At 38.3% G+C, this 17,488-nt stretch overlaps 2 protein-coding genes and 1 long non-coding RNA gene across 3 annotated transcripts in view; 1 reads left to right on the top strand and 2 right to left on the bottom strand.

The window, feature by feature from the left end:
- PPIL2 (peptidylprolyl isomerase like 2) overlaps positions 1–4,760 on the bottom strand; it is a 30,878-nt gene extending 26,118 nt beyond the window's left edge. Inside the window, exons 1-3 of the mRNA XM_072415647.1 lie at positions 4,651–4,760; positions 3,197–3,246; positions 1,899–1,944 (exon numbers count right to left, since the gene is read on the bottom strand). Of these exons, the coding sequence (XP_072271748.1) occupies positions 1,899–1,944; positions 3,197–3,246; positions 4,651–4,682 (128 nt within the window). The 5' untranslated portion in view covers positions 4,683–4,760. The remainder of the gene's footprint in view (positions 1–1,898; positions 1,945–3,196; positions 3,247–4,650) is intronic.
- Positions 4,761–5,080: 320 nt separating this feature from the next.
- LOC140333766 (uncharacterized) lies at positions 5,081–8,292 on the top strand. The gene is made up of 2 exons (XR_011921424.1): positions 5,081–6,692; positions 7,963–8,292. It is a non-coding gene; the product is annotated as an uncharacterized lncRNA (long non-coding RNA).
- Positions 8,293–11,173: 2,881 nt separating this feature from the next.
- Positions 11,174–17,488, bottom strand: part of HIRA (histone cell cycle regulator) — a 29,139-nt gene continuing 22,824 nt past the window's right edge. The window contains exons 22-25 of the mRNA XM_072415648.1: positions 17,073–17,195; positions 16,085–16,248; positions 15,816–15,904; positions 11,174–12,043 (exon numbers count right to left, since the gene is read on the bottom strand). Of these exons, the coding sequence (XP_072271749.1) occupies positions 11,927–12,043; positions 15,816–15,904; positions 16,085–16,248; positions 17,073–17,195 (493 nt within the window). The 3' untranslated portion in view covers positions 11,174–11,926. The remainder of the gene's footprint in view (positions 12,044–15,815; positions 15,905–16,084; positions 16,249–17,072; positions 17,196–17,488) is intronic.

Consider the following 17,488-nt stretch of genomic DNA (forward strand, 5'->3'; position numbering starts at 1 on the left):
TTTTTGACATCTGTTTCTTTTGGGGAGGTTTACCTTTACTTTCTTTCCTGGAGATTCAACATTTATTATCATATTTTGTATTTCCTATCACTTTTTGTCTTGGTGACCAGAGAAGATGAATCTCCTCAAAATAGGTCTAACAGTCTAACCATAGCAGGATTTAAAGAATTTTTTAAAAAAATTTAAAAAAGATTCCCCATAATAACCCCTATATTTACATAATATACTCCTCATAATACAAGAGAGTACTGTTGTTTCATCCAGCTCCACAATGGTCTGTATGCTGCTCTCTTGCTATTACTACTATTTTTACTATTTCTATTTACTATTTTAAAGGATTTGCTTGAAAACTCCCTCAGCCCCTGTATACTGACCTCTTATTAGGCTCCCGTTAAAAAATTCAGGACAGGCTAGGTCATTTGAAGACTGGGGAGTCTAATTGCATCAAACTCTTATTGCATCTCCTTTTGCTCCAATACAATTCACACTCTCAAAAATGCTTATAAAGTATTTCTTTATGATACCTAACAACATGGTTTACTGACATGAAACATTCCAAATCTGGAAATTGTTTTTGTGTGATGTACTAGGAGATGTGCTGCATAGTTCCTGCCCAAACTGCCTGTCTTTTGGGCTTCTATATTTTGATATAAATATCCATATATACGTACATATATATGTTAGAATTCTTACCATGAAGGCTGGTTGTGGTGTGTGTTGTTACCAATTGCTAAGGACGTTTGTTGGATTCCAACATATTTATATATATGTATAATATATCAAACTATACATATTTCATGACAAATATTCGATCCTAATAACATTATCATGAACTGTCCTATATTTTCAGAAATACATTTTTTTGAACTTTTGGGGATGCTCTGATCCAGCTGTCTCCCACTAATTCACACAGCATTACTTAGAATGTAAGTAATTTGGACTTGTACAATTTTAATTTAAATAGGTTTTTGTGAAAAAAGTAAAAACAATTATGGGTTGTGTTATATCATTGTCTTACTTTAATTAGTGACAAAAGCTTATTCTTTTTAGATATTTCTGATCTCATTGTCCTCTGTAGAAGCCAAGGGGCGAAACATGTTGAGAGTCTGAGATCTTATTTGTTAATTTATTTATGACATCTTGATATATGTATAAGAATTACTATGTACAATCTGTGTTATTTATGTATTATAAAGCAAGAATCAGTTGACCTATGTTGGAAATAGGACTAAACACTGTATGAATAAACTACGCTTCTTTTATATAAATTTGCCTGCAAAAGCCTGCTTACTTCTCTCCTGTGATTCTAATACAGATTTATACAGACTGGGCAAGTATTAATCTCAAGGTAACATAGGAGTCCAGCTTAGTAAACCTCCTTCTTTGCTAATTTACTACCTCACCTACTTGATAAATGCCTGGACCAAGATTCCTAGTAGGTATTGTAACTATTTCAAGATACTGCCCTTCCTGAACCGCACTGGTATTTACTTGCCTTTACATAATAAACTAAAAACTAACCAGTATTTTAACGGACACTCAGGTAAAAATTATGGCTGTCTGAAGTCCTTGGATCCAGTATAAATATGTAAGCATTTATTTATGGAAACCTGAGATGCAAGTGGACAGAGCAAAAAGATAACATGACTTGGGGGCACCAAGAAGATCATGGGGAAAAGATCGTTGTCACAGAAAATGGAAGCTCAGAGGTTCAATAAATGTTGAGCTTCTGGTGGGATTCAGGTCTAGGATCCATGCAATGTAAGTAAAAAGTGTAAATGCTTTAATCTATTGTTTAAAAAAAAAAAAAAAAGGAACAGTGTCCATGAAATTAAAATTCTACTCTACTTCAGAAAGCAGCATTTGTATGACGATGTGTTATAAATAATGCTCCTTACCCGCAGTGATCAAAAGGTAAACGTCTGAAGTTTGTCTTTGGAATTTCTGCAAAGCAAAAAGGCAAAACATTTATGGATTTCCTTTCTGTGCTTACTTTTACCAAACAAAGGTTTTAGCCAAGTTTCAAAGTGTAATGTTTTATTGAGAAATGCTGTTCACAAATATTTTTTAAAAGCTTTAATTAACTGAAAAGTACTATAATCGGATGAGGGATTGTGTGATTCTGGGCATTGCTTATTCAATCGTGAGTTGTAGCTGAGCTCCGGATATTTACCATTTAATCCAGTTGTGTTATACCTTGTAAATAACGTGCACCTCGTGCCTTGACTATTGACATTCAGACAAAAATATCTGCTATGTGTTCACATTAGAAGACAGCCTGTCAAACGTTTCTTATCACAGTCAAAAGATGAATTCATATGCCTCTGATTTGATCTTTGAAAATTTCTCCACAATTTCTATAGCTACAGGGAAGAACGAGGACTTCTTAAAATCCATTTTACTGCTTGTGCATTTTTTATATATACTACTACTGGAAGAAGCGAGGGCAGATGTAGGACCTAATCATGTAAAACTAAATGCAAGCATTTGACTAAAATCTGGCTTGCAACCCCATATCAAGGTACACTAATTACTTCCAGCAACATCTTAAACTATAATAACATATAGCAAACCTAAACGGAGGATTTAAAAAGACTGCGACATCCATTTTTTGCATAAAGCTAATATGTGCTTACTACTTCTTAGGATTTAGTGTTGATTTAGTGTTAGGATTTGGGGGGGGGGGGGAGGGAGTCCCCAAAACCTACCCTGAATAGGTCCGAGCTCTGCCTTTGTCCACATGTACGTTGAACAGGTTTAGTACTCTTTCAGACATGCGGTTTAAAACAGCATGGTAATCCACTCCTGGGTTCCCCTATGTTCCCCAGGGAAGTTTTTAGAATAAAGCACAGCTTTTGATGAATGCTTTGTCATGAGGTTAAGGTAATGGTGCAGTGAAAGGGACTATGGGCCATCTTAGGTCTTCTAGCAACAATTCCAGCTCACTGTAGTTGGAAGGCATCCCCAATCACGTCAATGGAAGCAGCTGGCTGTTCAAGGGCAGGCAAAAGCTATATGCTGCATCCAGGAATCATGCTGCAAACCACTGTAATAGGAATGCAACTGCTTGCACAAAATAGTTTCCAACCACTTCCATACAATTGAATTGAGAGCTGTTAGTGGTGCAGTTTACTATAAATCTGAAGGAGGCATTTAAATATAATTACCACACACTGAGATTCTATACAGATTATACCTGCTTTCTTCCCTCCATAAAAGTGTGTATATTCAGCACAGGTGATATACCTGGAAAAAAAAACATAGGACATTTATTATCACATTTCAAATATGAAGCAACAAGTTTAGTACACAGGGCATGCACACTTGGTGATTTTGGCAAAAATTCACCCCCACTACTGAGTTTCATGATCCTTTCCCACGACTAAGCACTGCACGATGCATGAACGAGTGCTGTACATACAGCACCGTTCTGCTCTATGCAGAGGGGAGGGGTGAGCGACAGAGCGGCTAGCACGTGTGTAGCTAACTTAAGTCTAGCTACACACGTGCAATAGCGATCATTAGAACACGATTGACTAACTACAGATCAACGATTATTTTGAACGACGGTATAGTGCACGTATGCATGTACGGTGTTCAAGTACAATCCACCAATAATGTACACGCACTAGATACGATCGTTTAAACGATGTAGGAAGTGTACTGGACATATGTATATATATATATATATATATATATATATATATATATATATCTATATAATACACCGATATATTTAGGCATACCTAAACTCAGAATTTTCACCTTACATTAAAGGGTAGACAACCCTTTTATGTAAGGTACAAAGTCTGTTTTTTTTTTTTTGTTTTTTTTTTTTAAAGAAAGGGGTGCAGCAGCGTCCCCTAATCAATGGAGCGCCGAGCCCCCTGGGATACCTTCATCACTCATCCTGGGAGGCTCTTGGGTGCTCCTTCTGCACATGCCCGAGTATCTCAGGCATACGCAGGAGCCCTTTTGTCAAAAGGGAAAAAAATTGCCGATTTTATGCATGCCCAGTGGGATCCGCAAGCTTTTTCCAATCTATGTCACCTAAGCTTGCGCCTGGGTTGGATGATGTGGAAATAAGAACCCGGAAAAGAAGGAGAAGTTGGGGGATACTGGGATGACGCAGGACCCGATGGAAGAGACCCCTTGGAATGATTGACCGCTGCAGGATTGAAGGTAAGAGTATTTGTTTTTTGTTTTTGGGGACTTTTCAGTTTATTTCTTCTTTAAGTAGTCAAAAGTAAAAACCAAACCAGCCGAACATTCCTCAACCTCTCCTGTCTTTGACACAGCTATGTATTGCTTACCATTACTTTTTAGGAAACCATGATCATAAATATAAACAGAGGGCAGAACCTCACCACTGGGGACAGGCAGCAGTAAAAACCTGACAGGGGCTCTAACCTTCCACATAGCTAAATCCCATGTGCAGGATGACATTACAATGCAGGGTCAGTGTGGAGATTTAGCTGTATGGATCCTCACTGGGTTACATTGGATCCCCCCTCATACACTGACATATTGGGGCAATCACCATTCTGCCATGATAGCCCCCATACACCCCGATATATATAGGGGCGTGCACCCTATACACCTCAATGTACGGTACCGGAAGCTGTTATGACACCGGGCCGCGGTACTCACATCTTATCCTTCTGATGCTGCCGCTTCCCCATTGTTGCTGTATGACAGAGAACCTCACACACACACAACAACTCCAACCGCTCCTCGCCACTACAAGACACAGGAAGTGATGTACCGGGAAACAGGAAGTGGGCAGTGCACTAGATGTGACGTGCCGGGGAACTCGAATTGCCCTATCCCCGGGTTCTGAGGGGTGATGTGGGCGCTGTGTCTGTGTTACTCAGTGACCCCGGGGTTCAGGGGCAGAACAGAGAGTGCTCATTGCAGAAACATTGGGGGCAGGGTGTGTAATACGTGCTGAGGGTGCAATGTCTGCTGGGCCTTACACTGTCAGCGTTACATGGGGCGGATATGAGGGGCTGGGTGGGGGTCTGTGTTGGTAACAAGGTAAAATAAAGATCAAGGTTGGGGTGAACAAATGGCAGGGGTGCTGGCCGGACACTAGTGTATGGTGGGGGAGGGGAAACATCTGTACAGGGTGACTGCTGATGGGGGTGCTATATCTGTGCTACTGAGTGACAAAGACTGTGTTAGGTGAGGGGTATTGGGGGCAGTGTTGGCTGAGACCCCTGGGACAGGGAGGTCAGTGCTGCAAGGGTAGAGGACAGATTTATTATTATTAATAAACAAGATTTATATGGTGCCAACATATCACATAGCGCTGTACACTAAATTGGGGTGCAATGCCAGAGACACTAACAATAACGCAGGGGGAATAAAGGATTACAAGGTATACATTGCTAGCATTATGGCTTGAAATGGGGGGGTGTAAACTTTAATTATCTCAGGGTAACGGGGTGAAGTGTCAGGGCTACATGATAATTGGTTGGGCATGGCTACAAGAAGTCATGGCGCTGCTGGTACAGTCCATGTACTTGGGTGGATGAGGCTAAAAATGCTCTTTATGTGTCTTCCTAACATCAGCTTTCATTTGTGACCGGACATTGTTCGTTCCTTCCTTTTGAAATCTGCCTTCCAGTCGCATTTCCTCCTGTATCTAATTTACTGATGAAGGTTGGTTATATAAACTTCAAGCCCCGCCGTGCACACCTGTTGACATCCCAATGATACAATGGGTGCTATGTGAGAAACAACCAACACATCGCTGTATTCCAAATGTGTTCCTTTTTCCTCCTATGTTACATACACCACTTTTTTAGCTCCTACAGACATTGAGGACTTCCAATATTTTTCAGTTGTGACCAAGAATGTCACCAGAAAGAAAACTAATCTTACTCAAAATGAGTCCACCACGGGACTTGTCTGCTTCCCCTCTTATTTCTATAATGCCGCCCCTTTCAATCAGTCTCTCCCCTGGTTGCCTATCATACAAAGGATAAAGTTTAACATCCTCTTCCTTATCTCTCTATGATTTAGCTCCCTCTTACATTACTACATCTATTAACCTACTAACAACATTCTTCTTTCATCTTCTTTGATTATTTCTCATTTTCACATACAAGATTTTTCTTCTTTTCTCTGGAACGTACTTCCAAAATCTGGCATTTACTCACCCTTCAAATGCATCCTAAAAACGAATATAATTTGACCTATTATTAGCCAGTCACCAACCTACTGCCATACCATCCTGCAATGAGAATAAAATCTATGCCTCCACCATGTACAAATTTTTCTAACTTCCTGTATCTGTTGTTTTTCCCCCTTATTGTCCTAGACCAGTGTTTCACAACCAGGGTCCCTCCAGAGGAATCCAGATGGGTGATATATATCTTCCCACTGATCATCACACTACTGTACTGTGAGCAGCGGATAGAGTAATTATACAGGGGTTTCCTGAAGACCTGAAAGTTATTTCAAGGTTTTCCCCATGTTAAAAATGTTAAGAAAGTCTCCTAGAATGTCACCTTAAACAAGAATAGCTTGCAGTACCCCTATGTATTATTATTAAACAGGATTTATATAGCACCAACACATTACGCACCGCTGTACATTACATAGGGGCTGCAAATGACAGACGAATACAGACAGGAGGAGAGGACCCTGCCCCGAAAAGCTTACAATCCAGGAGTATCATTTCCTAGGTGAGTCGATTTTTAACTATCTCCCTAATTGTGTGTACAACTGTTATGCATGTGTGTTAATGCATCTTTACACCTCTACATAACCACTTTACAAGATTAGCTAATAAACTTTCTTCTACATCTCCATTAGTGATGTGTATGTCTGTACTATGTGTTGTACAATGCCACAGAAGATGATGGTGCTTTATAAATCAACATTTGGTTAGTATATAAAAAGCTTTTACACATTTTTTTTCCATGTCTGCTGTTATGACCAGAGGCACATAAAAGGATGCAAAATATGACTGTACACATTTCACATACGTGATTTTAGGGATAATGTACCCTTGGTCTGTGCAGTGTTAAGGTTTGAGGGTTCTTGATAAGTGCAGTATCTAAATAATAATTTGTTGTGCTGCTATTGGAGAATAAAGAACTCCATTGTCATCTTATCTAGATTTATTCCAGAGACCATATTTTACTACTGCTACCATGGGCTCCATTTACTAAATTGTAAATCTGACATTCACTTATGGGAATCAATTGCTGTCATTGAATTACATGAACCATTTGAGGATTGTACCTGGGAATGTTTGAGGGAATGTCAGATTCCTTGTTTTATAGATAGAACCCCATGCCCTGGAGCTGGCTATGTTTAGAACCAAAATTCAAGGGGATATCAAGAAAAAAAAATGCATCAAGGAAACATTGCTTGAAGTAATTTTTTGGGGGTAATGTATATCACAATGTTTAAGAATTTGGGGAGAAGGGAACTCTGGAACATATATTTTGGTACTGTCCCATTATTCAGAGTTATTGGGACTGTGTTCATAAACTGCTTAAGGATGTAATCCAGCAACAGATTTTACTGGATCCGCTTAACCAACTACTGGGGCTGCCCTTCACAGGTCTCCCCAAACTTGCTAGTAAACTTACTACCCATATCCTAGTAACGGGTCGCACCCTGATTTCAGCCAGGTGGAAATCCAACCTGGCTCCCTCCATGGAGGATTTATATACTCGTATCCAAGATGTTCATTTAATGGAATATCTTACAGCTATTCTTCAAAACAAAGTGGAAAAATGTGAACTGATTTGGGAACCATAGGACACTTATTATTCTCATTTACAGGTCTAGAGAACAGTTGTGAACACTTGAACCTGGAATATTCTACTACTATTGCCCATTCACCCCCTCCTTTCCCTCTTCTCTATTCCCTATTGTTATTATTGTAATTTATTTTTTTTTCTTTGTGTGTTCTGTGATTGTTGTATTTTTGTCTGTTTCCAGCAATACTGGATGGGATTCTGTTACTTATCCTGGACTCTACATTATTTGAACGTAGCACTTGCTACTTTGGACATGGACATATACTTTGCTTGGACTGCTCTTGTTCATCTATGTTTTCTACATGTTTTGTTTTATTTATATTGATCTTGTACCTGTATTGCTGTTTCTTTTTTGTTCATGTTTACAAAAACTCAACAAAAATTCAATTAAAAAAAAACATTTTAAATGTTTAACCTACCAAATGAGATTAGGGCAACAAATATTCCCAATTGGTATTTTTTATGTTATAATCTGGGTTTGGGTTGGTATTAAAGAGGATTGTGAAAACTATATTTCTGCTTTTAAATATTTAAATTTGGTAGAAAGCCCCAGAAGACAAAATGTAACAGTATTTAGATTTTATTGATCATTAACTAGAAATATTGTGAATTTGATTCAATAAACTTTAAAACCAGAGTACAGTAAATGTACAACGTCATTACAAAGTATACATTTTAGCAATACTGAAAGAGGTCATGTGCAGCAGATATGTCCCCATAAAGGGGTTTCTCTTCTCTTTTCTATTCTGTCTGATTGTTATTTCCTGTACAGTTAGTGAAGGGAAAAAATTAAGCAAAAAGTTAAGGCAGACATTCTGAACCTTACTTAGGCTTCTAGAAAATAGTCAGCAATATATTCTTCCCACTTTCCTTGGCCATTGTTTTTGTATGCTACATTGACAGTTTAAATAAGATACTTCATTATCTAGCCTTGAAGAGGATAGATGATGATGGATGTCTTCCAGCAAGGAAATGAATCAGGCTCTATCTGACTTTCTGCATCTTCTAATATACATTATAAAAAGTGTACAGATAAGCATTTTCAGCAGAGTAGGCAGGCATGTACAGCTGTGTTCAGCTACAAGACTGAAGATCTACCCTAAGTAACTGCAACAGGACATATTTGTGGAATTTACTTACATTTGAGCAAATTAACTCTGACAGAGCTCATTCTAGATTGCCCTTTAAATTTAATACACCAGTATAGATAGTTTTTGGAGTCATATCAAAATAAAAAATGAATATATAAGATATCTTCTCTCCTGCTGTATGTTTTCTAGGTCCTCCTTCCGCAGAAAGCATCCAGTGTTGTAGACAGATGGTTTGCAAACAAGTGCGCATACAACTTGAATGTTTTATATTGCCGAGCCCCAATGCCTTCAGCTCCTCAGCACATTCTGCAGATCCAAGAAACAAGCAGAAGGCTGGGTGGAAGTGCTGCTGTTCTCTGTGCAAGAGCAGTGATCCAACATGGTATCCATCCTTTGTCAGCATTTTGGTACATTACCAAGCGTGTTTTGCCAAAGAGAATTTGAAAGAGAAATTTGACATCACAATTGCGACAAGGTAACAAGAAAAACATTTAAAAACAATCACTGCCTGTGGAGTGAGATCGTTTTACAGAGGTGTCCGCCTGACTGGTGAGGGATGAAGGAACAAGCACTGACCATAACCTCCTGAGCAGTAATCCTGAGTGTGGCTTGGGGTAAAAAATAAAAAAAAAACTTGCTGAAATCGGTAACCTTGAGCCACACTCAGGGTAGCTAAAAACAAAAAAAAACTTTCCTGGTCCCATCAGCATCCTCCAGTGTCCTGCCTGTGTCCACTTCCTCCAATCCGCCCCCCTGCGAGTGCACTGAAGTTCCCTGAGAGTTCCTAGTGATACTGGTGCAGCCATCGGTGTGTGCGGAGACGTGGTGGGAAATTCAAATTATTTTGTATTAGATTCAATACAAAATAACTATTGACTCCAGTACAAAGTAATCATTATATTATACAGGTTCACATTCAAAAATCTGGCAACCCCTGGACCTGACAAGTGCAGAATTTCCGAAAAATCCGGATTTTTGAATTGCCTTTAATTATATTATGATATCGCCATCTAGCTGCAATTGACAGAACTGCATCTGAATGGAATCCGCTTCTTCCTCCGTGAGAATGCAAGGGCTTTTTGTGTGTGTGTGATATGCTACTGTACAATTATTTTTCTAGGTTTCAGTATTTTTTTTGATTTATTTATGCACCTTTCTTTTACCAGATTTTTTTTTTTAATTAATTTAAAGCTTATTATTAAATTTATTACATTTAATAAATATTGGGCATATTTCAGTGAGTTATGTCTAAGAATTACAGGCCTACATAATAAAATAAGTTTTCATGAAAAACAATGTACCGCTTTTTTACAAATAAATCTAGACAGAAATGAACCGCTGAGGTTAATCAAACCCCCTCCACTCACAGTCCAACCACATGGAGGACAGTCCTGTTTCTTTTGAGTCCCCGCTCATAAACATAAGGGATAAGCCTTTGTACCTTAAGAATATTTTTGAGTTAGGGGCTGGCACAATCAATGTTGGGGGTCATGTGTTCTTCTGCACCCCTGCTTCTTGTGTATGTCCTAACCCCATGTATGAAGGAAAAATGTGGATCCGAGAATGGCTATCCAAGATGTTCTTGTCTCGATATTTCCAGAGGAAGTGGAAATGGTCTGCAAAGCACATTAGGGATTGTAATTTAGACCAAGTTTATAGGAGGGGGTTTGTTTAATTGCCCTCTTCAGACATTCTATATTATGTACTTTTCTTACATTTTTTAATGGTGCTTGTGTTTAATAAAAATGTTCTTAAGTTTTAATTTGTACTTGGAAATCAAAAGCCTAAAAAAATTCCTATTATTGGTATTGGAGCCATTTTTTAGGCCTATCAAATCTGGGATGTGGCATTTTGCAGAAGTTTAAGTGGGTGCAGGGGAGCAACAATAGTAAGTAAAACTTCTTTTTAAAAATGGTACCCCAAACAAAAAGAAGCAATAAACCATTGATGAAAAAGCAGAGAATAACCTGAACTGGGAACTTTATGGCATTAAACTAGTGGGGCATTAAGGTAGTAAGGTTTACTAATTAGCGTTGAGAGAATTGGACTTAATTCTAAAATTCTGTGAACAAAGAGAATCTGAAGTTGATTTCAGTTGTCTATAACTTAGGCAAAAACAAATTACTCATTACTATTCACAAAGGAACATGGAAGAAACCTTACACCTTCAGAATATCAGTTAAAACAGAATTGACGAGGGATTATTTAGATAAAAATGCAGTTTGTAATTAATATATCCAAGCCAAGTTAAATCTTTCATTATCCTGGAAAACCCCTTAATTAGCATGCAAGACAAACAGGCCCAGAAAATGTCCTTTTAATACAAAAACAGTCATCCCTATCATGTCTTTACAACTTGTGAACGTAACAGTTTGAAAAAAAAAAATGCAAATTATTTTGTTTTAACTTGGTAATTAGAAAAGGAATGGAAAACCCTGTTGCTTACAAACATTTGAAAATTAAAAACTGAATGAGTACAGAATAGTCTATTGGATTACTTAGACACAGTATTCATTATGATAGCATCCTACATTCAGCAGACATGTAGGTTTTTGGGCATGGACGTCCAAAAATTTATGACAAGTTAGCAAAGTCTAATACAAAAATAGTCTGTGATGGGGCAGCATTCTTCGTATTCAAAGGTGAAATCTGGCTGCAAAATGAAGCTCTATTGCAGCCAACATTGTAATTTTTAATTTATATAGTGCAAGATCTTGGCTAAGCAATGGGACACAACCCTTATTACAGATAGGGTAGCGCAATTCAAGTGTTTATAACATACTGTGCTTTTCTTGCAAACGACGACTATTATCCTCTCATTCAATTTCTAATGTTTTAACAGAAACTCTTCCAACGAATTTGAAAGACAGAAGAGATACAGGGCTTCTAGCTGGTGCTCAGTAGGATAGAGCAGATTGTGTAATTCCAATGTCCATGCGTCTTCTCTTCAGCACCATTGTTTTTCACAGTGGCTGCCTTGCTGTTCATCTTCCTAAACGTTCAGGCATTTTACACAAGGGAGAACCAAAAAGGAGGATCTGAATTGAACCAAACTTATTTGTCTCTTAAACTGTCCAGTTGCTCTTGATACTCTGTGAAAAGTCGCTGAAATCGAAGATTCTGTCCAATAAGTGGGAGAAGTTCCTTCAGCAGCTCTCTCTTCCGATAACCCTGGACAACAAATAAAGTAACGTTAAAAGTCACAGCAAAAAAAAAGACTTTGGGGGTGTTTTATCTAAATTTCATATTGTATGAAATACACAATAGTTCACTTATCTAAATCAGATTTCTAGAAAACTTAAAAATATAAGTATTGCTGATAGGCGGTAGCTCGTCATAACGTACAAATATGTATAACATACATACGCTCTGAATGCGCCCTACTTCAGAACCACCAACTCGGCGATTCCTGACGCTACTCTGACCGTCTTCTGTTACATTATCTGGCCCTTCCTTCAGTCACTGTTTGTACACTGGAATTACATCATATCGGCTTGATTCTTGCCCTCTTACAGACGCCAATAGTAGGCACTGCACTGCACACAAAATACCCCTCAGCAAAATAATTCAATACTTATATATTAAAATATTCAGGGCAAAATAATGCAATAATGCAGAGACTCAGGATGACAGGAACTGAACACAGCATAGAAAATGTCCAGATGCTCCTGGAGCAACAATGGAAAGGAGAGCTCCTGGCATAATAATCAACAGTTGAATTCTGATTGTCCATGGTTCTTCCAATTAAAGAAGCCTGTTAGCCCTAAGAGCCCCTAGCGTTAAAACCTCACGTCCTAGAATCTAGTGTAAGCTGTAAAGCCACTGCATAATCATAGATTTAATATCTGCCAGAGCTCTTAACAATTGCCCCACCCAAGGGAAGATGCCTGCTAAATCCCCATTAAGGTTGAAAAAGTGTGGCAGGGGAAAACCTAGAACCAACTACTAGGACAGTTGTGCAGAAATGAGGACTCAAAGATAGGAGGAACTGGTCCAAATTTGTGGTAAATTTCCCAAGGCAGTGGAATAGGGCATAGGGTGTCCCATATACTGCTAAGTCCAGCAGTAATAACTTGCATGGAGGCTAGGACGTAGGTTTTACTGTACTGGGGAAAGGAAGATGGCCAGCCAGTCAGAACCCAGACTTACAGTTAGGTCCATAAATATTTGGACAGAGATAACTTTTTTCTCATTTTGGTTCTGTACATTACCACAATTAATTTTAAATGAAACAAGTCAGGTGCAGTCGAACTGCAGACTTTCAGCTTTAATTCAGTGGGTTGGGAACAAAAGAATTGTATAAAAATGTGAGTTACATTTTTTTTTTTTTTTTTTACACACTCACTTCATTTGCAAAAACAGAAAAAACCCATCTGAGAAATTGCTACAAAATTAGGAGTGGCAAAATCCACAGTTTTGTACATCATGAGAAAGAAACAAAGCACTGATGAACTCAGCAACGCCAAAAGACCTGGACGTCCAGGGAAGACAACAGTGGTGGATGATGGCAGAATCATTTCCATGGTGAAGAGAAACCCCTTCACAACAGCCAACCAAGTGAACAACACTCTCCAGGAAGTAGGCATATCGATATCCAATTCTACCATAAAGAGAAGACTGCATGAAAGTAAATACAGAGGGTGCGCTGCAAGGTGCAAGCCACTCATAAAAATAGAAAGGCTAGATTGGACTTTACAAAAAAAACATCTAAAAAAGCCAGCACAGTTCTGGAAAAACATTCTTTGGACAGATGAAACCAAGATCAACCTTTACCAGAATGATGGCAAGAAAAAAGTATGGAGAAGGTGTGGAACAGCTCATGATCCAAAGCATAGCACATCATCTGTAAAAACATGGCGGAGGCAGCGTGATGGCTTGGGCGTGCATGGCTGCCAGTGACACTGGGACACTAGTGTTTATCCATGATGTGACACAGGACAATAGCAGCCGAATGAGATGTTCAGAGGCATACTGTTTGCTCAAATCCAGCTAAATGCAGTCATATTGATTAGGAGGCGTTTCATAATACACACGGACAATGACCCAAAACACACAGGAGTTTATTAAAGCAAAGAAGTGAAATAATCTTGAATGGCCAAGTCAGTCACCTGATCTGAACCCGGATTGAGCATGCATTTCACTTGTTGAAGACTGAACTTCAGACATAAAGGCAAACAAACAGCAACTGAAAGCTGCTGCAGTAAAGGCCTGGCAGAGCATTAAAAAGGAGGAAACCCAGCATCTGGTGATGTCCATGAGTTCAAGACTTCAGGCTGCCATTGTCAGCAAAGGGTTTTCCACCAAGTATTAGAAATGAACATTTTATTTTCAGCTTTTTATTTGTCCAATTACTTTTGAGCCCCTGAAATGAAGTGATTGTGTAAAAGAAGGCTTTAGTTACATTTTTATGCAATCTTTTTGTTCAGCCCACTGAATTAAAGCTAAAAGTCTGCAGTTCAACTGCATCTGAGTTGTTTCATTTAAAATTTATTGTGGTAATGAATATAACCAAAATTAGAAAAAGTTCATCTTTGTCCAAATATTTATGGACCTAACTGTAAATTGAGCTCACAGGTAGAATTCCTTATAACAGGCAAATCCTGTACTAAAACAGTAAACCATCAGTTATGGTTAGCCAATTCCAGATCCACTGGTGGCACAGTCTAGTAAACTCTTTTTGAAAGGGCAACATGTCCAGTAAACATCTGGAAGTAACAGTTGTGTATCCACAGTTTTTATCTCTGAAAAGGAAAGATTAAAAAAGTGAGTGCACTGGAAAGGTCTAAGTGCATTCTAGAACTTTACACATTAGGCCCAAAACAGTATGCTGATTTTCCAACTTCAGGGAAGTGGGCAAACCAACATTAAGAGCCAAGGCTGTCTCTTTAAAATCGGAAGTAATGAAACAGACTGGGAGTCCTCCAACTGAGCTGGGCTAAAGCACTATAAAATCACGTTAAACTATATTAATAGTGTCAGCTGCTGAAAATAGGAGACTTACTTAGACATACTTTATGATAGGGTAGAGTTTGTAGTAATACAAACCTGAGTGCAGGAATCGCCAACTATAGAAATACGTGAGAAGGGGGTCTCAGAACCATTAGAGAAAAAAGGGCTGGGGCCGTCAATTATAGCTAGATTATCAGACAGATTTGCAGTCATGTAACAGTAAGGCAATACAGCATGAATCAAGTCCTCAAGTACACACACAGCAAATAAACAGAATATTGAAATTCCACGCAAAAAAGAAACTGGGAGATGCTTCCTCTGTACTGAATGGAGGTAAAGAAAGCATTATGATTGCAACACTGCACCTAATAAATATAATCGAAGCTTAATGCCACAGGAATAACCCATTATGCAATACAACCAGTGGGGAAACCAGCATGCAAAACATAAATAAGGTAGCTCTGGGTCTAGAAAGAATCCTTTTAAGTCAGTGTTGACTGCTGCTTAAAGAGAATAAAGGACAAAGAAATGCTGCTTGAATAGTAAAAGAGTCAGCTTAGATGAAGAATAAAGGATAAAGAAATGCTAGAAAATAGGACAGAATCCTAAAAACTAAATAATTGGGAAACTATGCAACACCAAATTTGATTGTTGTTACATAATATAGATTCAGTCATCACCAAACTTCAAACTGAAATGTGTAAATGTTTAGTAAAGGACATAAAGGGCTAGGGTATAAAGAAATACTTAAAATTCACCATTACACATGGTCACCTGACATAGATAAGCCAAGTTGGTTCACTGAATGACCATATTGTATGTATACACTATTGACAGTAAGGGTAAAATATTTATTCTATTAGCAGCACTCCACTCTAAACAATCACATTTCTGTATTTCTTTGTATTCTTTGTTGTTGATCAAAAGCCATTGTTTGGAAAATATTAAAGATGTGATGTGTATATTTTAATGGGACACTTATGTAAACACTTACCAAGATTCTTGATTCCCATTGGCTGCCAGATGACTGATGGACTGGGCCCAGAAGATCCTGACAAACCTCCCGCAGCCTCTGCTCAAAACCTGAATAGTGCCACATCATCATAAAACAACTTTAAAAATCAAAACTTTTTACTGTTCAAATCACATCATTATAGCCTCATTAGGACACATATCTTTGGTTGAACTGTATTTAAAGCATTTCATTTACTTAAATAGGTCAAACTCCTATTGTTGGTATTAGACTGCTGTAGTGTGGCTCACCTTCATTAACAAGGAAGCGTGCATAGATGAGCAGCCAGTATCGGTACTCCTGGCTGGACTGTAGCATGAGGGCAGCTGCAATCTGATTCTCCAGGTAAGCCATGGTAGTCTCCTGCTGTACCTGATGAGGCATTGTGAAAAGACGAGCAGCCTGTCTGCCTGCACTATATTGGGCACAAAAGGTGAAAATCAAACAAATACCAAAAGCAAATTTGATATGCTAATACATTTTTTGTCTCCAATCTCTCCTATTTTCTTAGGCTAGTCATACATGAACAGACATTCTTTAAAAAATTAGAGATAATGAGACTCTGTCGGTCTCTAAATTCTTTTCTGCTAGGTCCAATGTGATCTGCCTCTTCTCTGATTTACTGCCAGGCCCACTCACAGCACTACCTAAGGTTGCCAATGGCTATAAGTAGCAAACCCACAAGGAAACAACATTCACTTTTCTCCATACATAAAATGGAAGGAATCACTGCCTGCAAGCACAGATTTTTCTAGTAAGTTGAATGCGTCTCTATACAATCATTAATTCTCTTGATGGTTAGAATAATGTATTTCCTTCCACTAAGTTGTCCATATTATTTACTGCCTTCCGATTATGATGTAAATATATTTTTATTTAAAACATACTGGTTTGTTAAAACCACCAAGTTGCTGAAAGTATCGTTTTTGTCACTAAACTTTACCAATAATGGACCAGATAATATTTTGTCAGCTTGGCGAATCATGTGACTATCTAGTTCCAGGTTTTATTCTTGTTCTAATATTTTTTATAGTTTGACTGTGCACATGGATTACTGGCAAAAATAAGGGCACAAACCTGCTTTTTGTTAAAGCACTTGTCAAGGCTACCACTGACTTTTACACCCAGTTGATAAAAGCTGTGATCTCATTCAGACTAGACAGAACAACAATATTAAATCTTCTCATGTTCCTGGTCAGCTAAATATTACACGTGAATATGCTTTAAAGGCAGACTTACTTAGACACTCGTCCTTGAATTATGGCTAGTGGTCCGGAGCACAATATGGCATCCTGTGAGGACATACAGTTCCTATAATCGGCGCACTGCGCCAAGGAATCTTGCTTGTCAGATACCAAATTCCTGTTGCAGAAAAGAAAAATGTAACATTTTTGTTGTTTCTTAAAAAAATAAGATCATAATTGGGTACAATGTGAAACAAAACTGTACTTTTTAACATTACAAAACCCCCAATCCAAATCGGAGTGGATAGGCCAAAGTGAACACAAAGTTTAAACAATGAACTCTTGGAAAAAATTTCCCAAGTTTAACATCATTCATCAAACACGGTGGTAAAATATAAACCTTACTTTTCTTACCTGTTGTCAGATTTCGCTATAACTCTTGTGGGCTAAATGCTTACTGCAAGGAGGTGC

The sequence above is a fragment of the Pyxicephalus adspersus genome, chromosome 6 (genome assembly GCF_032062135.1).
Source record: "Pyxicephalus adspersus chromosome 6, UCB_Pads_2.0, whole genome shotgun sequence".
Lineage (NCBI taxonomy): Eukaryota > Metazoa > Chordata > Amphibia > Anura > Pyxicephalidae > Pyxicephalus > Pyxicephalus adspersus.